The sequence below is a fragment of the Ahaetulla prasina genome, chromosome 8, assembly GCF_028640845.1.
Source record: "Ahaetulla prasina isolate Xishuangbanna chromosome 8, ASM2864084v1, whole genome shotgun sequence".
Lineage (NCBI taxonomy): Eukaryota > Metazoa > Chordata > Lepidosauria > Squamata > Colubridae > Ahaetulla > Ahaetulla prasina.
Window position 1 is genome coordinate 4,766,660 of NC_080546.1, and position 23,014 is coordinate 4,789,673.

The 23,014-nt window shown below is 45.4% G+C and overlaps 2 protein-coding genes across 7 annotated transcripts in view; both read left to right on the forward strand.

Annotated features, from left to right (window-relative positions):
• Window positions 1-1,305: 1,305 nt before the first annotated feature.
• Window positions 1,306-23,014, forward strand: part of UBOX5 (U-box domain containing 5) — a 29,010-nt gene continuing 7,301 nt past the window's right edge. For 3 of the 6 annotated variants that reach the window (XM_058193502.1, XM_058193507.1, XM_058193508.1), the window contains exons 1-2: window positions 1,306-1,441; window positions 21,772-21,872. In XM_058193502.1, the coding sequence (XP_058049485.1) occupies window positions 21,819-21,872 (54 nt within the window). In that variant the 5' untranslated portion in view covers window positions 1,306-1,441; window positions 21,772-21,818. Of the gene's footprint in view, window positions 1,442-3,224; window positions 3,296-18,551; window positions 18,679-21,771; window positions 21,873-23,014 lie in introns of all 6 variants that reach the window. The other 3 variants (XM_058193504.1, XM_058193505.1, XM_058193503.1) reach the window with 3 other exon arrangements.
• On the forward strand, window positions 1,307-13,197 carry FASTKD5 (FAST kinase domains 5). Its single transcript, XM_058193497.1, has 2 exons — window positions 1,307-1,441; window positions 10,190-13,197. The coding sequence occupies exon 2, from the start codon at window positions 10,213-10,215 to the stop codon at window positions 12,619-12,621; it is 2,409 nt and encodes an 802-aa protein (XP_058049480.1). The 5' UTR covers window positions 1,307-1,441; window positions 10,190-10,212; the 3' UTR covers window positions 12,622-13,197.

Sequence of the window (23,014 nt, forward strand, 5' to 3'; positions counted from 1 at the left end):
AGACATTTTTGTTTCGTCGTGCAGGGCTGGCCTAATAGTTTTAATGGGGGTTTTTGCTAGAGTTTTTAATTTTTTGCCAAATTGAATTAGTTTTTTAAACAAAATATGTTTTTAACTTTTGTATTGTTTGTATTTTGTTTTATTTGGCTGTAAACTGCCCTGAGTCCTTTGGGAGAAGAATAGAATAGAATTTTATTGGCCAAGTGTGATTGGACACACAAGGAATTTGTCTTGGTGCATATGCTCTCAGTGTACATAAAAGAAAAGATACGTTCATCAAGGTACAACATTTACAACACAATTGATGATCAATATATCAATATAAATCATAAGGATTGCCAGCAACAAGTTATAGTCATACAGTCATAAGTGGAAAGAGATTGGTGATGGGAACTATGAAACGATTAATAGTAGTGCAGATTCAGTAAATAGTCTGACAGTGTTGAGGGAATTATTTGTTTAGCAGAGTGATGGCCTTCGGGAAAAAACTGTTCTTGTGTCTAGTTGTTCTGGTGTGCAGTGCTCTATAGCGTCGTTTTGAGGGTAGGAGTTGAAACAGTTTATGTCCAGGATGCGAGGGGTCTGCAAATATTTTCACGGCCCTCTTCTTGATTCGTGCAGTATACAGGTCCTCAATGGAAGGCAAGTTGGTAGCAATTATTTTTTCTGCAGTTCTAATTATCCTCTGAAGTCTGTGTTTGGTCTATAGGGTGGTCTATAAATTAGAAAAATAAATAAATAAACAAATAAACAAACAAACAAATAAAATAAATAAATAAATAAATAAATAAGGCTACCTGTAGCTGCCCCATCCTCCCTTCTGGCCAGCAGAGGCACTGCCTGAAGCTGAAGCGTGCACGTGTTGCACGTGAGATTACTCCAAAGAAAAAAACAAATTGGAAGGGACCTGGTAGGTCATCTAGTCCAACTCTCTCTCCTCACAAGCAGGAGACTTGGCAAAGCAGGTTTTGCAATGGGGAATGGGGCTTATTGGCAGAGGCCCATCCAAGGGCACCTAGCAAATCCCATCCTATACAATACTCCTTATTTCTCCCCGCAAAATAATTTTCTCCTAATTACGAATATTAATAAGCCGCTTGGGGAAATCGGGGACTCCACGACTGCAGAGAAACCTCTCGCGCGCCCCCTGGCGCCTGCGCAATGGCGTCGCCGGCTCTATGTCGTTTTTCCCCGGGTATGCGCGCGCAGGCAGAGGAGGCCCCGCTTCTTTTCCCTTCCGGCCCTCCCCTCTCTTCCTTTCCACAGGGCGCCTGCGCGAGATTCTCTTTTCCGGCGAGGTTAACTCCGGCCGTTAAGGGGCTCTTCGCCGGAAGTGCGTGACGCCACCAGACCGGAAGTGGTCCTGCGGTGGGAGAAAGAGGAGCCTCGCCGAGCGGCCGTGTCAGAAAAGAAAAAGGAAAAAAGGGACGGGTAGGCCGTGGTGAGTGTGGGACGGGGAAAGAAGGGGCGGCCCGTGTTTTCAAGTCGAGAGGGGTGAAGGGACGACAGACCGGCTCTCCCCCCTCCCCCCCCGCCCACGTCCCTCACAGAGGGCGAAAGGTTGACGCATTCGCGGGGGAAGGGCTGGGGCGCGAAGCCCCGCCCCCTACGCGTCTTACGTCACAGCCCCGCTTTACGTGGCCCCGCCCCCAGGCAGGGCATGCTTGGTGGTCTGGAGGGCGGCGCGTTGGGGAAGGCTGCTCTGCGTGGCTGTGACGTCATTGCCCGGGAATTGAGCAATCGGCGGGTAGGATCGAGTGGGGGGGAATCTCCTTCTGCCCCCCCCAATGGATTCGAGGGGGGGGTCTCCTGTCTCCCCTCCCCCCTCCTCGCCCCTTTTCTCACGTGCACCTCCTGTCATCTCAAAGAGTTTGCTGGCGCCTGATTAGAAAGCGTGGTGGGGGTGGAGCCTCTTTGAGAGGGAGGGGCAAGGGGAGGAGCTTTGGTATCCAGCCTGGGTAAGTGCCAAGACTGACTTTTTGCCCTAGAGATCTTTCCCTTCTGCCCATCTTAAAACCTGACCAGGTGGCTCAGCGGCTAAGACGCTGAGTTTGTCGATCAGAAAGGTCAGCGGTTCGAATCCCTAGTACACGTGTCCCTGCGTGGGGCAGTGGGGTTGGACTAGATGACCTCCAGGGTCCCTTCCGACTCTTGTTTACTGTTAGTTACCTAGATAGCCACAGGTTGGGACATCCCAGGGGGTTCCTGAGTTAGGAATCCGGTTTTTCAGTGGAATCGGGCTTTCCCCTTGGACTTTGATTGTCAGAAGGTCGTAAAAGGGGATCACGGGACCCTTGGGATGCCGCGACCGTCATAAATGCGAACCGTTTTCCAAGGAACTGAATTTTGAGGATGCTGCAATGGTCGTAAGTGTGCAAAACTTTCACAAAAAGAGTGGAACAAAGTCACTAGGGGGTGGTAACTTTGAACGGTCACTAAACGTACTGCTGTAAATCGAAGACTACTGGTACAGGTAATCCTCGATTTACAACCATTCGCTTAGTGACCGGTTACATCAGCCCTGAACATGAGATATGAGCGTTTTCACACTTACGACCATTGTTGCAGCATCCCCGTAGTTACATGATCCACATTCAGACGCTTGGCAACTGGCATGTACTTATGACAGTTGCAGTGTCCCGGGGTCATGTGATCCCCTTTTGCGACCATCTGACAAGCAAAGTGAAAGGGTAAGCCAGATTTACTTAACAGCCGTGTTACTAATTCAACACTTGTAGTGATTCGCTTTACAAATGTTCCAAGGAAAGTTGTAAAATGGGGCAAGACTTGTTTAACACTCACTTAGCAACACCAATTCTGGCCTCAATTCTGGTCATAAGTCAAGGACTGTCTGTATTTGTGGTGAAACCACAGTCTGAAGCAGAGGAAGCCGCAAAGAGTGGGGGTGGCCGTGTGGGGGGTTAATTCTAGCTTGGAGTCTCATCTGAGCCTATAAAACATTAATTAATTAAAAGTTTAATTAAATAAATAAATAAATTTCAAGTTAAACCTTTAGATCCATATCGGGGGTGTCCAACCTTGGCAACTTTTAAAAGACTTACGGACTTCAACTCCCAGAATTCCCCAGAGAGCCATGCTGGGAGTTGAAGAAGTCCACAAAGGTTGCCAAGGTCGAACGCACTTGGTGTATATCTTGCAAGTCTGGTGAGATTCTTGCAAACTAGTGATCAACCATCAAGAAATCTTGTTTGATTCATTTTTAGAGCTGCCCTGGTTGCATTCGCCGTAGGCTGCAAATCTCTTTCCCCAAGTAACGAGTGATTTAAATGCTTAGGTAGGTATCAGTTGCTCAAGGAAAGCCAGCAAATACCTTAGGAACTATCTTTTTCTTCTGTCAAATCCTGGCATATGAGTTAGTGGAAAAACCCAAACGGGTCTAATTTCCCCACATAGGGCGTATGTGGGTTTGTTGTGGCTCTAGCCCCCCCACCCCCCGGGCCTGGCCCCCTGCCAGAGAGTGACTCAGAGAGTGAGGGGGAAGGGCCATCAGGGCTCCCTTCTGCAGGGCCAGCTTCCCTGGCTCAGCTCCAGGAGCCAGAGGCAGGCCAGATGGAAGAGGTGATGAGGCCTCTTTCTCCTGTATCTCCCCCAGCCCAGGAAACGCTTCCAGACCCAACTGAGGACAATCAGTCCTGGTTAGACCCCAGGTTTCGTAGACAAGAGAGGCGGGAACAACAGAAGCAGGGGTGGGGCAGGCCTAGAAAGTGCTGAGTCACGGAGCCACACCCCACAGGGTATAAAAGCAGGAAGGGCTGCTATACTGCTTCGTGACGAACAAAATCAAACTGCCTAGAGAGAACTTGAGCTGATGTTAGTGGTGGGATTCAGCCAGTTTGCACCTATTTGGGAGAACCGGTTGTTAATTTTCTAAGCAGTTCGGAGAACCGGTTGCTGGAAGAAATCTTATTTCGGTTTTTTCCACTTTATGGGGCTAATCCGGTAAGGAAAGCAGGAAGGAAACATTCTGGTGTTGTTTCTAGCCTAATCTTTATTGCCCTGCTTACAGAAACTGCCTCTCAGGTTAAACCTTATTACATTGTAACAGCTAAGGCGAAGCGCCCATCGACGTGAGTGACATTGAATTGGCCACACCCGCACAGTCACATGATCACCAAGCCACGCCTACCCAGCTGGTCATTAGGGCAGAGAACTGGTTGTTAAATTATTTGAATCCCACCACTGGCTGAAGTGCTGTTTATTCCTGATTTCCTGGTTGACACGCCGGCATCAAGAAAGATAACAGAAAAACCTTGGCAGACGCTCGCTGGGTTGCTGCCAGAGCTGATAGCTGCCGTGGACTCAATTGCCAGCTAATTGAGTCATTTTCTCGTGCTTCCCGGACTGAGGTGTGAGGGGGACAGAACAGGGTTGATGCAGCCCCTCCCACCTAGGCCAGGGAGGGGGCCTGCAAAAATGCAATCTTAGTGAGCTTTCAAACCCTAGCCTGAAATGCACAAAATGTCACTAGCACGGGGTTGATAGAGGCTGCCACGAGGCCATTTTCATCCTTTCTGCTTAGGGTTGCAAGGCCTGGAGACCAAAACATAACGAAGAACGGTTGCAGGATTTGGGCTTGGCTGGTCTAGAGAAAAGAAGGACTGGGGGGGACATGATAGGAATAGTCCAGTATTTGAGGGGCTGCCGTAAAGAAGAGGGGGTCAATTTATTCTCCAAAACAGAAGGCAAGGCAAGGAACAGTGGGTGGAAACCAATCAAGGAGAGAAGCAACCTAGAATTAAGGAGAAACCTCCCAATAGTGAGGACAGTTAACCAGTGGAACAGCTTGCCACCAGAAGCTGTGGGTGCTTCATTAGGTTTTTAAGAAAAGACTGGGCGGCCACCTGTCTGAAACCTGTATAGGCCAGGGTCTCCTGCTTCAGCAGGGGGCTGGACTAGAAGACCTCCAAGGTCCCTTCCAGCTCTATCCTGATTGAAACCTCCAGCTGTTAAGTGAGCATTCCAGCTACCTAGATAGGAGACGCTCCAAAGTTACTCTTGAATGTTTAGTACCATTTTTTAAAAACTTGTATTGTTCCTCCTCCTTATTGTAGCCCCCAATTCACGCTCTTTGTTTTTTTCTGAGGAGCACTACTATCATTTTACTACTGGTTCTTCTCAGCACTAGGTGGCAGTAACAGATCGTCGTCTCCCTCCCTTTAATCTAAAGCAAGGGCAATTTCACAAATCTTCTTGCCTGTTTTGTGGCTTTTTTGTTTCTAATTTCCCCACCCCGCTGCAAGGGATGTGATTTCAGGGATAAAAGCAGATGGAAGAGACGAAGGACACTCTCTATCCTTCGCATCATTTTACAGATCACGCAGTGGCTTCGTTTGCTGCTTGAAATCGAAAAACAAAATGTCTGCTCGAAAATCTTACCACCAGCTGTAAACGAGTCCTTTTTTATTATTATTATTTGCATTTATATCCCGCCCTTCTCCGAAGACTCAGGGGCGGCTTACACTATGTCAAGCAATAGTCTTCATCCATTTGTATATTATATACAAAGTCAACTTTTATTGCCCCCAACAATCTGGGTCCTCATTTTACCTACCTAATAAAGGATGGAAGGCTGAGTCAACCTTGGGCCTGGTGGGGCTTGAACCTGCAGTAATTGCAAGCAGCTGTGTGTAATAACAGACTGCATTAGTCCGTTGAGCCACCAGAGGCCCCCTACCTTTATATTCTTCCTTTGAATGCGTGGATTCGTTTGAATGCGTGGATGGGGCATCAAAGAAATTAAAAATGAAATGAACGAAAGAAAGAGTAGAACTGAAGACCAATTTTCTGACGGCGAGAACAGTCAGCGGAAGGAAGTTACGGTTGCTCCATCACTGAAGGTTTTTAAGAAGAGATTGGACAACCGTTGGTCTGGAATGGTATAGGGCCATGATGGCGAGCCTATGGTACGGGTGCCACAGGTGGCACGTGGAACCATATCTGTGGGCACGTGAGTGTTGCCCTAGCTCAGCTCCAGTGCGCAGGCGCATACCGGCCAGCTGGTTTTCCACCCTTCCGGGCCCACTGGAAGTCGGGAAACAGGCCGTTTCCGGTCTCCAGAGGGTCGGTGGGGGCGGGGAAGGCTGTTTTCACCCTCCCCAGGCTCCAAGGAAGCCTCTGGAGCCTGGGGGAGGGCGAAAAATGGGCCTACTGGGCCCACCGGTAACCTTTTTGCCATTGCGTGCCAAAAGCAGGGAAGTCACGAGCGCATGCACGGGAGTGCGGAGGGGCATTGAATTATGGTTGTGTGGGCACATGCGTGCGCAACCCCCCCGTGCTCTCCCCGCTTTTGGCACGCGACGGCAAAAAAGATTAGTCATCACTGGTATAGGGTCTACTGCTTGGGCAAGGGGATTGGACTAGAACAGGGGTCTCCAACCTTGGTCCCTTAAAGACTTGTGGACTTATTATCATCATCATCATCATCATCATAATTTAATTTCTATACCGCCCTTCTCCTGAAGGACTCAGGGTGGTTTACAGCCAAGTAAAACAACAATAAATAAGTACAAAATACAATTAAAACCAATTCTAAAAAACCTATTCAATTTGGCCCATTAATTAAAATATACAATAAAACCATAAAACCCCATTAAAATTAATAATAAATATCCATTTTATGCCAGTCCTGCTTTGCTGGCTGAGGGACTCTGGGAGTTGAAGTCCACAAGTCTTTAAGGGACCAAGGTTGGAGACCCCTGGACTAGAAAACCTCCAAGTCCCCTTCCACCTCTTGTTAACTTTGTCAAGGCTTAGGTTTCCCTAAGACCTGATAACGCCTAATAACTTTTAAAAAGCTGTACAGGAAAGGGTGGCGGGGCAATTTATTCTCCATAGCACCTGAAAGCAGGACAAGAAGTAATGGATAGACAACCTCCAAAGTGTCTTTCAGCTATGTTATCACGAACGATATAACTCGTTATTACAGTATGCATTATGTAGACCAAAGGTTTGTTTTCCCCATTACCCTGTGAGGTGGGTTGGCATGTGAGAGAATGGGAGTAGCCCAAAGTCATCCAGCCTGCTTTCATGCCTAAGGCAGGACTAGAACTCCCAGTCTCCCAGTGATTGGCCCGAAGTCATCCAGCCAGCTTTCGTGCCTAAGGCAGGACTAAAACAGTCACTAAGCGAACTGTCGCAAATTAAGGATTACCTCTACTGCTCTATAAGTAACTCAAGGTGGGGGATTATGCCTAATGCTCCTTCCTCCTGTTTTCCACACAATAACCCTGTGAAGTGGGGCTGGACTTGAAAGAAAGTGACTGACCCAAAGTTGCCCAATTGGTTTTCATATCTAATGTGAGTCTAGAACTCAGTCTCCTGGTTATTGGCCCAAAATCATCCAGCCAGCTTTCGTGCCTAAGGCAGGATTAGAACTCACTATCTCCGGGTGATTTCCCTAAAGACACCCAGCTGGCTTTGAACTCACCGTCTCTTGGTCATTGGCCCAAAATCACCTATCCTGCTTTTATGCCTAAGGTGGGACCAGAACTCACGATAAACATCCTGATTTCTAGCCCAGCACTGTAGCCATTACTCCATTCTTCCACAACCGCAGCAACCTTTTAAGATGGGTGGCCTTCAACCCCCAGAGCTTCCGTTGGCCAGGTTGGAGGCATCTGTGCTTCCTAACGTTTTAAGAGTGTAGCAAATGGGATTTTTTCCACTTTTGATTGAACCGGCCAAGAAAGGTACCTGGATATTCAGTCTTCTTATTGTAGGGAAATAGACTCTCGGGTGTCATGCGATGTCTTTATAGTGTGAAAGTTGGGTGATGTTTGTTTGCAGCAAAATCATAATCTCCATCCAGGACATCGAGGAAAGGGGACAGAATTGATTGAAAGAGAAACTTTGATGGGATAACATGAGAGGAAAGTTTTTGGTGGAGAATCTGGATGGATGGATGGACGGATGGAATGTGTATTCAAGGGTTAATATCCATGTTCGTTTTTACATGCTTGTGTGAAGGAGGAGAACAGATGTATGAATGGATTCTGTATTTTTGTAAATAGAAGGATGGTATATTCGAAGGCTCAGGGTGGTGTACAGCATAAATAAAACATAAATATCGAAAGATTTTAAAATACAATATTCAATTAAAAATCTAATTCAATACGCTGCTTGTTAAAATTGTAAAAGAAAAAGTAATACATATATTAAAACCCCTTAAAAACCCCCTAAAAACCCTCAATATTAAGATTAGTCATTTAGGCCAGCCCCACTTGATGAAAGAAGAAGGTTTTCAGCTCGCGCTTAAAGGTCCAAAGATCAGGGAGAAGACGAAGTCCCACAGGTAGATCATTCCATAGGGCCGGAGCTCCCACAGAGAACGCTCTTCCTCTGGGGACCGCCAGCCGACATTGGTTGGCCGATGGCACCCTAAGGAGGCCCTCCCTATGAGAGCGCACTGGTCGATGGGGAGGTAACTACGGCAGCAGGCGGTCCTGTAGATATCCCCGTCCCATGCCATGGAGCGATTTAAAGGTGATAACTAGAACCTTGAATCGCATCCGGAAGACCACCAGTAACCAGTGCAGCCTGGGCCAATAATAAATAAAGTTGAGGGTGGAAAATTTTCTAGTCCTGAAATAATTGACTCCATTTCTGGGTTCGTTCATTCATTCATTATTTTTACAAATATCTCAAAGCAGTGAATATATCCAACACAACTTCCTCCTCCTATTTTCTCCGTAACAACTTAGAATAACTTTATTCCTACTTTGAATATACCCTAATTGGCATTATTGTATAATTATATACAATAATTATATATATTTTATATATTTACATATACCCTGCTTCCCCTAAAATAAGACATCCCCTGATAATAAGCCCAATTGGGCTTTTTATTATTCGTACTTTTTTTTTTTTGAGCGCATGCGCTAAAATACACCCACCTCCCCGAGAATAAGCCCTCCCTGAAAATATTTAACCGCATGTGCGGCTGGTCCCCGCCATTTCCTCTGGATAGAGTTAGGGAGACAGAGCTGGAAATCAGGTAAGACAGCTAGAGGAGTCCTGTCTTGCTCTAAGTGCCCCAAAATAATAAGATATCCCTGAAAATAAGGATTCAATTTCAGGGTTCAAAAAAATATAAGGCAGGGTCTTATTTTCGGGGAAACATGGGCCTCTGGTGGCTCAACAGACTAATGCAGTCTGTTATTAACAGCAGCTGCTTGCAATTACTGCAGGTTCAAGTCCCACCAGGCCCAAGGTTGACTCAGCCTTCCATCCTTTATAAGGTAGGTAAAATGAGGACCCAGATTGTTGGGGGCAATAAGTTGACTTTGTATATAATGTACAAATGGATGAAGACTATTGCTTAACACAGTGTAAGCCGCCCTGAGTCTTCGGAGAAGGGCGGGATATAAATGCAAATTAAAAAAAAACATTTAATATACATGTAATGTTATATACATTACATGTATATTAAAATAAACTTTCGTTGCCTACAGCTCTGAAAGGGTCACCAACTCCTATATACAACCCTGTGAGAATAGTTGGGTAGAGAGACAGTGAAAGTCACCCAGCCGGCTTTCATTCCTAAAGTGAGACTAGGTGTCAAGGCTGACCCAAATTCTACCACCACCTGCAATTCTTCTCGTAGTTTGACAACAGAAATGGAAGAGGTGGCATTATTGGGGGTGTTGGGAGAGGGTGAGGGAGCCAAGCAAGCCAAGAAAGTTCCCACACGTCAAGGTCATGTTACGAGAATTTTTCGAACGGCACAGACAGTTTCCCAAAACACAAAGCATTGGGATTGGTGGATGATGGACAGTGGGTGGCCTTAAAGGGGAAAAGGGAATTTACCAATCCTGCTTTTGATGGGAACCTTTAGAATTGGTTTTGCTTCTTCTGTGCCTGTGTGGATCCATTAGTGAAGTTATTCTCTTGTCACAGTTTTTTTTTCCTTTGCATATGCCAATGGGACGGTTGACACTAAAACTCACCGTTGCTTGCTTTCTAGCCCGGTGACTTAGCTGCTCAATGTATGTAAAAGAAGAGCGTGAAAAGCTAAGTAGAGTTGTATCTAGCTACTCTGTTAGTTTTCTTTGGCTGTAGAGCGCGTTGGATTCTTTGACGTTCTGGGTAAATGTAGCCTATCAAAATATCTCTTGATAACAACAGAAAAAAGTGGAAGCCACTTATTCTTCATCTGCCCTTTTTTCAGTACCTGGCCCGGTAATTGTGACCATGTCTACGTGGATAATATGCCGAAGATTTTCAGGGCGATCTTGTAAGACACCTGCATTTCCCAAGATGGAGATCACGAAGAGCTTCCCCCATGAAGAAGAGACCCAAAACATCCATAGAAGAGGCAGAGACCCCAAACCTGTCGTTGTGCTCAAAGCTTGGAAGCTGCCAGGGTACCAATTATGTTATTATCCCTCCATTTTCCGGGAATCGAAGTGCCTCCTTCCCAAGGATGCCTTCAAAGGTTTGCGAGAAGGAGCGCTTCAATACGTTTGTTCCAGAACTAGCATTAGATGCATCCAGAATGCACCCAACGTTCTCTGTCTGCCGAGGCTTTCAAGAGCAAAGAACGGTTTTCTAGATTTGGGACACAGCAAAGCTTTCTGCACTCGGGCTTCCCCGAGGGACTCGTGGCTGCTGTCCTCCGTAAAGAATGACAAAGACGAGGTCCGTTTAAAGTCTCCCGGCAGCAAGGATGTGGCTAGACAATTCCAGCAGCAAAGGCCCGGGTACCAATCTCTGTGTTACAACCCAGAGGAGCACCGCCAGCCCCTTTCTGATGAAGAATATCATTTCATCCTCCAGAACGTCTCCATGTTGAAAGAGTACATGAAACCCAAGGACATCGTGAACTCTTTCTTCCGGCTGAGCCATTTGCCGGCTGAAAAACACCAGGATTTCAAATCCAGCTCCAGATTCGCGGTGCTGTGTCAGGGTGTCGTTAAGAACGCCCACCTGTTTGGGAACGTGGAGCTGATTCTGCTTTTGAAGGCCTTTGTCGCCTTAGGCATCCCGCCTATCCATTACATGTTGAAAGTCATAGAAGCCGAATTCGTCCGACGAGTCGAGGACCTGAGCTTGAATCAGCAGCTGCTGGTAGCCGATCTGTGGCGTTGTTTGAGCTGCAAGGTCCCTCAGTATCTGGACGCGATGTTGAACGACGTCAGCATGAACCGGAAGGATCCGTCTGTGACCCAGTTGGTTCAGCTGGTCTACATCGTCGGCGAAGGCCGGAAGGCCCCTGAAGAGTTAGTGAAGAAGTTGGAGGCCTGGGTCTTGAAACATTTGCATGCCCTCAATCTGGAGGAAGTCGGGATCATCTGTTTAGGCTTCTTCAAGTCGCAAAGTAATATGTCCGAACCGCTCTCGAGAAAAATCGGAGACAAAATTTGTGGCTCCCTGGGAGACATGAGCAATTTTGCCATCGTGAATGTGCTCAAAATGTTCCGTGGGGTTCACCTGGACCACCTGGACTTTCTGAAGGAGCTGGGGCATGTTATTCCTCCCAGAATCTCCACTCTCAGCATCCCGGGGATCATGCACATCGCGTTTGCATGCTCCTCGTTGCATTATTGCGACGAAGGCATCCTGAATGCTATCGCGGCCACGGTCCCCTCCAAGGCGGCGGAGTGCCGTACCAAAGACATTGCAAAATTGTTGTGGTCTTTTGGAACCTTGAACTACCATCCTCCCAACGGAGAAGAATTTTACTCCAGCCTGTCGGAACAGCTGGAATCGAGATTGTTTGAATACAATAAATTTCCTGAGCATCTGATCACTTCCTTAGTGGGGTTGGCCTTTGTGGAGCGTTTCCCTTACGATTTGCTCGACTACGCGTTGAGTCCCGAGTTTATCGAGTTAAGCAGCATCTGTAAACACGATCTCTGGAAAGATTTTTTCACCCTCGACGGGACAGTGGGAATCGAGTGCCCGGGCTACACCGGCAGCCGTCTGACCGCCCAAAGCAAGCAAGAGATGGCGGAAAAAATGCGGAATTATTTCTTGAAGCATGAATTCAACGTGGCTTGGTCCCTCCTGGAAGACGTGCTGGGCGGCCCCCAGTTTGTCAAGCTGCACGCGGTCTTGCCTCACATCAGGTCTGTGGATTTAGAAATCCGTTTAGACGTCAACCGAAAGCCGTTGCCGTTTAATTTGGAAGGCACGACGGAGGGGCGCTTGGAATTGAAAAAAAATGGCGCCTTCCTCACCGATAACATCATTAATCGGCTTTTGAAAGGGAAATCGCTCAGCCAGCCCGGGAAAAGCAAGAAAGACCAACGTATTCAGGAAAGGGCAGAATTTCGCGGACTGCCTATTTGGAAAAAAATGGAATTTTCCGATGCTGGATCCAGTTTGGAGATTTCAGCTGATGCCAAAGCAGAAGAACGACCTTGTCCAAGAAACCAGGAGGAGCAGGAATGTCTGAAGTTAGCCCTTCAGGTCACCAACCGCAACCAGTACAGGTATCACTCAAGGGAGCTGCTGGGACTCCACGCCATGAAAAGGAGGCAGCTCCGCCAAATTGGATATATACCAGTAGAACTGCCTTTTTGGGAGTGGTTTCCGTTACTTAAATGTAACCGGGAGGAACAGCGGAAGTATTTGTACCAGAAAGTGTATGAAGGGTAGCCAAAACATTCCATAGAACCAAATTAAAAATCCCTGTGGCGATGACTTGAGTTTTTAGCTTTTGAGATGACATAGATCAGGGGTGTCAAACGCGCTGCGTCACGGCAGCATCATGTGATGTATCGGGACTTTTTTTCCCCCTTCGCTAAACTGGGCGGGGCCAACACATGACGCATCTGGCCCGTGGGCCGTGACTTTGACACCCCTGACATAGAGGGAAGCCCATCTTCTGAACAACACTTGTATTTCCCAGTTGTTTAATTTCCGATTTCATTCCCTTTGCAAGGATCCTAGAGAATATTTGAGGAGGGGGTAATGCTAGCTTTCATCATGTCTCTTTGAATGTGAAAGGATTTCACTGTCATCCGTAAGAAAATAAAACGTAACTTCTAATGCAGTTTCATTTGACTTACGCTTCATAATTTCGCAAAGGAGCAGCCGTCATAACTGAAAAAAAACCAAGGAAAGCAAAGCTTTGCGAATATTCATTACAGCTTTGCGAATATTCATTACAGCTTTGTGAATTTTTAGTGTGTCTATGTCTCTCTCTCTCTCTCTCTCTCTCTCTCTCTCTCTCTCTCTCTCTCTCTCTCTCTCTCTGTGTGTGTGTGTAGGTCTTTGATTATTTTCCCCCCCACCTAAAATTGGAAGTGTCTTGGCGACGCTCCGACGAAGTCTCATTCGTCATCTTCAGGCTGGTGTTATCAGCTTCATGCGTCTAGGAGCAATGAAGCTGATAATGCCAGCCTGAAGATGACAAATGAGACTTCGTCGAAACATCGCCAAGACACTTCCAATTTTACATGGGAGAAAACCCGAATAACCAAAAACCTACATACAAACACCCGCGAAAACCTCAGAAAATAAATATATACATTCATTCATACATACATACATACATACATATTTTTTTGTAGGTTTTCACAGGTATATGTATGCAGGTTTTGGTAAGTTTGGGTCTTTTCCCGTGTAAGATTGAAAGTATTTAGGCAACGTTTCGATGAGATCTTACTCATCATCTTCAGGCTTTGGCTTTGTTCTTATGTGAGCAAAGTGTGGATTTTAAGTGCTGTTTTTCTATAAATACTGGTTGGGGGGTGTTTTTTTGAATTGCTGTCCTAGCTGTTGCAAGCTGATTGGTTGGCTGTGTTGCTACATATTGATTGGTTAATGGAGTTTTTTGAATTGCTGTCCTAGCTGCTGCAAGCTGATTGGTTGGCTGTGTTGCTACATATTGATTGGTTAATGGAGTTTTTTGAATTGCTGTCCTAGCTGTTGCAAGCTGATTGGTTGGCTGTGTTGCTACATATTGATTGGTTAATGGAGTTTTTTGAATTGCTGGCCTAGCTGCTGGAAGCTGATTGGTTGGCTGTGTTGCTAATTGGTTAATGAAGTTGATGTTTGTGTGGGAAGTAGCATTTTGGGCCTTGGTCTGGTTCCGAGTTCGAGGTCCTGTTATGTGTTGATGTTTGTGTGTGGAGTAGCATTTTGGGCCTTGGTCTGGTTCCGAGTTCGAGGTCCTGTTATGTGTTGATGTTTGTGTGTGGAGTAGCATTTTGGGCCCTGGTCTGGTTCCGAGTTTGAGGTTTTATCATGTGTGGATGTTTATGTGGGAAGCAGCATTTTGGGCTCTGGTCTGGTTCCGAGTTCGAGGTCCTGTCGTGTGTTGGTGTCAATTTTTGCTGGGATTCCTTTCTTGACTAGTGCTAGTTTCCAGATGTTTGGTAAGCGGGAGGTATCGTCACGTTTATTCATTTAATGGGGGTGTTTATTTCTATGGCTTCCATAATTATTCTCTTGTGGTAGTGTTCAGTTTTGGAGATTAATTTGATTCCTTCAAAATCAGTGTCATGTCCTGTTGCTTTAAGGTGTTGGAAAAGAGATGAAGTTTTTTCTTCTTTTCTGACTGCAATCTTGTGTTCAGCAATGCGTGCATTTATTCTCGTATTAGTTTGTCCAATGTATGTTGCTGGGCAGATTTTGCAAGGTATTTCATAGACTCCTTGGTTTTCTAGCTGGATCTTGTCTTTGGGGTTTCTTAAGATGTTGGCTATTTTTTGGTCTGTGCACAGACCAAAAAATAGTTGTGCGAGCATAAGCACAAAGCCAAAAACTCCAGCTTGAAGATGACGAGTGAGACCTTGTCGAAACGTTGCCTAAATACTTTCAACCTTACACGGGAAAAGACCCGAACATACCAAAACCTAAGCCATATAAAGTGGCTTTTTTTCCTATCAAAGCAACCTGGTCTACCCAAATACGGGAGGGAGCTTACCTTTCGCCTTTCAGCCCCAATCCAGGGGCCCTCACAGGCAGTCGCTTACATGACAAATTATTTTGTGTTAAATTTATATTTACTGACAAACAAATAAAGGGAGACTAGTATAGATCTATTTCAAGCTATTTAGCTCTCGTCAGCTAGCCGTACCCTTGTTGGGATTCCAGGGTATGCTCAGCAGTATGCTCCCTCTCATATTTGGGTAAACCAGGTTGCTTCGATAGGAAAAAAACCCACTTAATCTTTCCCCTGGTACAGCTGACAAAGCAAGGAGGAGGACCTGTGGCTTAGAGGTTAATACATCTGCCTAATATGCAAGCAAGCCCAGGTTCGAATCTCAGAAAGGGTATGGCTAGCTGGTGAGAGCTGAATAGCTTGAAATAGATCTATACTAGGTAAAGGTAAAGGTTCCCCTCACGCATATGTACTAGTTGTTCCCGACTCTAGGGGGCGGTGCTCATCTCCGTTTCAAAGCCAAAGAGCCAGAACCATCTGAAGACATCTCCATGGGCATGTGGCCGGCATGTCTCAAGGCCAAAGGTGCACGAAACAATGTTACCTTCCCACCAAAGGTGGTCCCTATTTTTATACTTGCATTTTTTACATGCTTTCAAACTGCTAGGTTGGCAGAAGCAGGGACAAGTCACAGGAGCTCACCCCGTTACGCAGCACCAGGGATTCGAACCGCTGAACTGCTGACCTTTCGATCGACAAGCTCACTAAGCCACCGCGTCCCTTAGATCTATACTAGTCTCCCTTTATTTCTTTGTCAGTAAATACACACACACACACTGTTTTCTCCAAAATAAGACATCCCCTGATAATAAGCCCAATTGAGCTTTTGAGCGCATGGCAATAAGGCCAAGCGCTTATTACAGGGACCAAAAAAAATATAAGACAGGGTCTTATTTTCGGGAAAACACAGTATATACAGGCCAGCAGTCGATTTGCCACCGAGCGAGCACAACTCACGTTAAATTTCTCACATGCCGCTTGTCAGCCTGAGAAACGGGAATTAAAATTTGCCTGAATTTGGAGAGCTGTGAGAAGAATTGTAAAATGCTTTGGGGGTGTGTGTGTGTGAGTGTATACGCGTGAGTGAGAAAGAAGAGTTGGATATGTGTGTGTATTAATTGGAGTGGATGGCAGCGCCTGTACCACGCCGATTGATCTTGGAAGCTAAGTAGGTCCAGACCTTGTAATTATTTGAATGGGAGACCACTAAGTGTGGGTTAGACCAGGGGTCTCCAACCTTGGCAACTTTAAGACTTGTGGACTTCAACTCCCAGTTGAAGCAAAGCTGGCTGAGGAATTCTGGGAGTTTAGAGTCCACAAGTCTTAAAGTTGCCAAGGTTGGAGACCCCCTGGGTGTGACTGTCAGGAAATAGCCCAGAGGAAGGCATTGGGAATTCACTTCTGTATTGCACACCAAAAAAACAAAACAAAACACCTTACATGAAGATGGCTTTGAAATGACCACAAAGTAAATTTCACCACTTTAATACAATTTTGCACAATTTTGAACAGGTAGTTTTTTTTTTTTTAATTTGCATTTATATCCCGCCCTTCTCCGAAGACTTACACTATGTTAGCAATAGTCTTCATCCTATTTGTATATTTATATACAAAGTCAACTTATTGCCCCCAACAATCTGGGTCCTCATTTTACCTACCTTATAAAGGATGGAAGGCTGAGTCAACCTTGGGCCTGGTGGGACTAGAACCTGCAGTAATTGCAGGCAGCTGTGTAAGTTCTCAACTTACGATTGCAATTTAGCCCCAGATTGTCTCTTTATTCTAGGTTGCTTCTCTCCTTGCTTAGAATAGGTTGTCTCCCCTCCCCCACCCTCTTTATGGCAGCATCTCAAATATTGGGTCCCTGCTATCAGGTCTCCCCTAGTCCTTTTCACAAAACTAGACATACCCAATTCCTGCAACTGTTCTTCCTCTGTTTTAGCCTCCGTTCATCTTTGTTGATTAATCTTTGCATATCTTAAATTTATTGTTTATTTCTCTTCCCCCCCCATTTATGAGTAGAATCCAAATTAGCTTTACAGACAGAAGGCACTTAGGCTTATATACCGCTTCACAGCGCTTTCCAGCCTTCTCTAAGCGGTTTACAGAGTCAGCATATTTCCCCCCAACAATCTGGGTCTTCGTTTTACTGACCTCGGAAGGACGGAAGGCTGAGTCAACTTCAAGTCGGTCAGGATTGAACTTCTGTCAGTGGGCAGAATCGGCCTCCAATACTGCATTCAAACCGCTGCGCCACCATGGCTCAATATAATTCTATTGTATTTTGAGAGTGATGTCAACAGATAACCTGTAAATTGTAACACAGGTAGTCCTCAACTTACAGCAGTTCATTTATTGACCCTTCAAAGTTATAACGGCGCTGTAAAGATAATTGATTTATGACTATTTTTCACACAACCATTGCAGTATCCCCATGGTCATGCGATCAAAATTCAGATGCTTGACAACTGACTCATATTTAAGACGGTTGCAGTGAACCTGGGGGTCAAGGGATCCCCTTTTGCGACCTTTTTTTTTTTTAATTGAAAAAGTTTTTACAAAAATTTTCACCCTCCTTTTTTCCCCCTCCCCCCACTCCATCCCCTCCCCCCTCCCTCCAAAACCACCCTCCTCTCTTCCCCACCCCACCCCGACTTCCCAGAACAAACACAAGGTATAGTTCAAAAGAAAAAACAATCATACGCTAAATTTTTCCTAACACAAATCATAATCCCCCCTTCTTTTCAAATCCTAACTTCCCCCATACAAATCAAAGATAAATACATCCTAATCATTCAAAGGCAATCCGATATCTCTTAATCTGATGTCTATTTTGCGCATATTCAATCCATTTTTTCCATTCAGTTAGATATTTTTCTTGTGTAGTGTCTTTCAAAAAGGCTGAGATTTTAGCCATCTCAGCCAAATTAGCAACTTTCCATATCCATTCTTCTATTGTAGGTAACTCTTTTTTTCTTCCAGTATTGTCCTATCAATAGTCTTGCCGCTGTTACTAAGTTTAAGATCAACTTAGTCTCAATTACTGTACAATCTGTAATAATTCCCAATAAAAAAAATTGCGGTAGGAACTTTATCTTCTTTTTCAAAACATTAAACAAATCCTTATCCAAAAAGCCTGAATCTTCTTACAAGTCCACCAAATATGAAAATATGTAGCATCATCACAATTACATCTCCAACATTTTCCTTGCATATCTGGATACATACATGATAATTTCTTAGGGTCTAAATGCCACCTATAAAACATTTTATAAAAACTTTCCCTTAAGTTCTGTGCTTGCATAAATTTAACATTTCTAACCCTTTTGCGACCTTTTGATAAGCAACACCAAAGATTCACTTAACAACCGTGCTCCTAACTTAACAACTGCAGCGATTCACTTAACCACCCGTGGCAAGAAAGGTCGTAAAATGGGGCAAAACTCACTGAATGACTATCTCACCTAGCAACAGAAATGCTGGGCTCAATTGTGGTCGTAATTCGAGGACTACCAATACTGGGCTACAAATTGACAGCGTATTACAACTTTTCCCAGTTTAACCAGAATAAAAATCGCATTGCTCTTCTACTTCCACAAGCTTCCGTCACCACAATGCAGGGTTTGTTTTTTTTCAGACAAACCATGATATCAAAACAATTTATATTCGTTGCCAGGTGCCACCAGACCTTTTAATATCGTGCGATTGACCTAATAGAAGATTACAATGAATTGAAGCTCAAATTGAAGATTGAAAGGAACCAGGTATCTTTGACACCCACGTCCCATTCTAACTTCAGTTGTGAAACTCATGCATTTGTAAAATCTCGAAGTACCGGGAAAGAGACACAAGCGAACTTCATGAACAAAAGTTCATGAAGTTGTGAATGCTCCAATACTGGAAATTTTTAAGAAAATGTTGGATAACCATCTGACTGAGATGGTATAGGGTTTCCTGCCTGGGCAGGGGGTTGGACTAGAAGGCCTCCAAGGTCCCTTCCAACTCTGATGTTATGTTATGTTATGTTAAAGTTGGTAGAAACCTATATTTCCTAGACCTAGAACACACTTCAAACTGTCAGTGTGAATTGTATTAAAGCAGGGGTGAAATGCTCCCGGTTCAGACTGGATCGCCTGATCCGGTAGCGATGGCGGCGGGTGGGTTTGGAGAACCGGTAGCAAAAATCCCTGCCCCCCTCCCATGCCCAGCTGAGCTGTGCAATCATCAGAGGTGGTGGTTGTTGTTTTTTACTATTAAAAGCATTTTTTCTTCGGCTGAAAAAATGCTTTTAAAAGTTAAACAAAAAAAAAAAGCCTCTGATGATTGCACGGCGCAGCTGGAATCGTCAGAGGCTTTTAAAAGCATTTTTTTCTACAACCTCCGAAGAGGTTGTAGAAAAAATGCTTTTAAAAGCCTCTGGTGATCTCAGCTGAGTTGCCTGATCGTCACAAGCTTTTTTTTTCTTTTTAAAAGCAAAAAAAAAATGCTTTTAAAAGAAAAGAAAAGCCTCTGACGATCAGGCAACTCAGCTGGGATCGTCAGAGGCTTTTAAAAGCATTTTTTCTACAACCTCTTCGGCCGAAAATGCTTTTAAATGCTTTTAAAAGTAAAAAAAAATGCTTTTAAAAGTAAAAAAAAAAAGTTGGCCACCCCCACCAAGCCACGCCCACAAAACCGGTGGTAACAAATTTTACATTTCACCCTTGGTAGAAACCTTTATGTCCTAGACCTAGTACACACTTCCGACTTTCAGTGTGAATCGTATTAAAGGCTTTTTCAGGATTGTCCTTGGGTGTTTCTTAACTATGGCAGTTTGAAGATGCGTGGACTTCAATTCCGAGAATTCTGGGAGTTGAAGTCCACAAGTCTTCAACTCCATTCTGGGAATTGAAGTCCACAAGTCTTCAACTCCATTCTGGGAATTGAAGTCCACAAGTCTTCAAACTTCAAGTTGCCAGTTTGTAGACCTCGGCTGTGCTGGCTGGGGAATTCTGGGAGTTGGAAGTCCCACACATCTTCAAACTGCCATGGTTGAGAAACACCGTTCTCCGATGTCACCGTATCCAAAACATCACTTGACAGATGTTGTCAGAGTGATTTATTAACCTACACTGAAATGAATGGATTTGTTCTGTCCCCCTCGCCTCAGTCCGAGCAATGACTTAATTAGCCGGCACTATCAGCTCTGGCAGCAAACTAGCGAGCGTCTGCCAAGTGTCTCTGTTATCTCTCTTGATGCCGATGAGTCACCCAGGAACAAACAGTACTTCAGCTCTAGTTAAGCAGTTGATTTGCCTGCTACGAAGAGGCACAGCAGCCCTCGCTGGTTTTATATCCTGTGGGGTGTGGCTCCATGACTCAGCACTTCCTAGGCCTGCCCCACCCCTGCTTCTGTTGTTCCCGCCTCTCCTGCCTACGAAACCTAGGGTCCAGCCAGGCCTGATTGCCATCAGCTGGGTCTGGAGGCGTGGCCTGGGGGGGAAAGAGTCAGGAGATGGAGGCCTCATTATCTCCTCCACCTGGCCTGCCTCTGGCTCCTGGAGCTGAGCCAGGGAAGCCGGTGCTCCCGAGGTAAGTCCTGATGGCCCTTCCCCTCACTTTCTGAATCACTTTCTGGCGGGGGCCTGACTCGGGGGGCGCAGACACAACAGGATTATACAGGATGCAATATATATCATATATCAAGTATTTATAGAAGGGGCCTTGTAGTATCCCAACTTCTAGGCGTTGGTCACTTTTAAGACCCATGGACTTCAACTCCCAGAATTCCCCAGCCAGCTACGATCACCTGAGAAGAACAACATTTTCCGCACAACATCCAGTTAAACTGGGGAGTTGGGGGGGAATTAAGGTCTTTTTGTGACTCGTGGAGTTCAACTCCTAGAATTGCTGAGCCAGCATGAGGGAATGATGGCCCTTTTATGACTTGTGGACTTCAACTCCCAGAATTCCCCAGCCAGCTAGAATCATCTCAGAAAATCAACATTCTCGGCACAACATCCAGTTAAACCAGAGATCGGGAACGACGGCCCTTTTATGACTTCTGGACTTCAACTCCCAGAATCCCTGAGCCAGCATGGGGGCGAAATATGACCTTTTTATGAGTTGTGGACTTGTCCCAGAATTCCTGAGCCATCATAGGTGGGTGGGTGGGAACTATGGCCCTTTTATGACTTGTGGACTTCAACTCCCAGAATTCCTGAGCCAGCATGGGGGGGTGGGGAAACTATGGCCGTTTTATGATTTGTGGACTTCAACTCCCAGAATTCCTGAGCCAGCATGGCGGAAACAATGGCCCTTTTATGACTGATGGACTTCGACTCCCAGAATTCCTGAGCCCATCATGGGAGAATTCTGGAAGGATTCAGTATTCTGGGAGTTGAAGACCACAAGTCATAAAGGATCCATAAGACACCTCTTGAGTTAAAACCCTAGAATTTGGTCCTCCAAGGACCGATGGCCATCACTTCCACGTTTAGAACGAAGAATTCATATCGACAAGGTGTCGTGATTGTGTAGAAGGGGACAGGTCTCTTAGCTGCAGGAAGGGAAAGGAAGAACTGATGCCCCCAGCGTCCTTTGGGTCAGAGGTCTCCAACCTTGGCCACTTTAAGCCTGGCGGACTTCAACTCCCAGAATTCCCCAGCCAGCTTTGCTGGCTGGGGGATTCTGGGAGTTGCAGTCCGCCAGGCTTAAAGTGGCCAAGGTTGGAGACCTCTGCTTTGATGCACCCCAAAATTGTGCCCCGGATTAGCCAGACCTTCCCTGTGACCCATCACAAGTCTCGTATTTTTTTGTCATCCGCCATTTACCGCTCTGCTGCGATTTTTTTTTAAAAAGTTGTGTTTTCATCGTAGAGCCAGATTAAAATTTGGGAAGCCGATTTCCGTCGACATCCATAAATATGGTGATTAATCTCTGCCTTCCACAGTTCAAGCCAAGAATTCACTGCAACAAGGTAAAAAAAAAAAAAAAAGTTACAACACGACACAATTACACAATACAGGTAGTCCTCAACGTACGGCCGCCATTGAGCCCACCGTTTCTGTTGCTAAGCAAGACAGCTGTGGAGCGGATCAAGCGAACGGACGATCTTCCTGGCCGCAGTTGTGAAGCAAGTCACTGCAGTCGTTAAGCGAGCGACACGGTTGTTATGTGAATCTGGCTTCCCCCTTGACTTGGCTCATCGGGAAGGTCGCCGAAGGGGATCACGCGGCCCCAACGGTCATAAGTATGAACCTGTTGCTAGGTGCCTGAATAGAATAGAATTTTAGTGGCCAAGTGTGATTGGACACACAAGGAATTTGTCTTGGTGCATATGCTCTCAGTGTACATAAAAGAAAAGATACGTTCATCAAGGTACAACATTTACAACACAATTGATGGTCAATATATCAATATAAATCATAAGGATTGCCAGCAACAAGTTATAGTCATACAGTCATAAGTGGAAAGAGATTGGTGATGGGAACGATGAGAAGATTAATAGTAGTGCAGATTCAGTAAATAGTCTGACAGTGTTGAGGGAATTATTTGTTTAGCAGAGTGATGGCCTTCGGGAAAAAACTGTTCTTGTGTCTAGTTGTTCTGGTGTGCAGTGCTCTATAGCGTCGTTCTGAGGGTAGGAGTTGAAACAGTTTATGTCCAGGATGCGAGGGATCTGCAAATATTTTCACGGCCCTCTTCTTGATTCGTGCAGTATACAGGTCCTCAATGGAAGGCAGGTTGGTAGCAATTTTGATCAGGTGACCTCGAGGGATGTTGCAACGGTCGTAAAGTGTGAAAAGTGGTCCTAAGCCCCTTGTAGCTTGGAACGGTCACCAAATGGACGGTTGTAAGTCAAGGACCACCTGTATAACAGCAAAATAGACAAAGAGTGCCGCAGTTCTTTTATCAGCGGAGGAAACCGTCGTAGGGATGAAGGGACACGTTGACTCCACAGTGCCAAAATTGTGGAAACCTTTTGGGAAAAGTGTATTTTCTAAATCTAGCTAATAACACCACTTTTTTTTTTTTAGTAGTACCATAAAATTATATATCAATGGAAAGATAATTTTAATCAAGAATGTAATGCAATCACTTTTAGGAAGGATTTGCTAT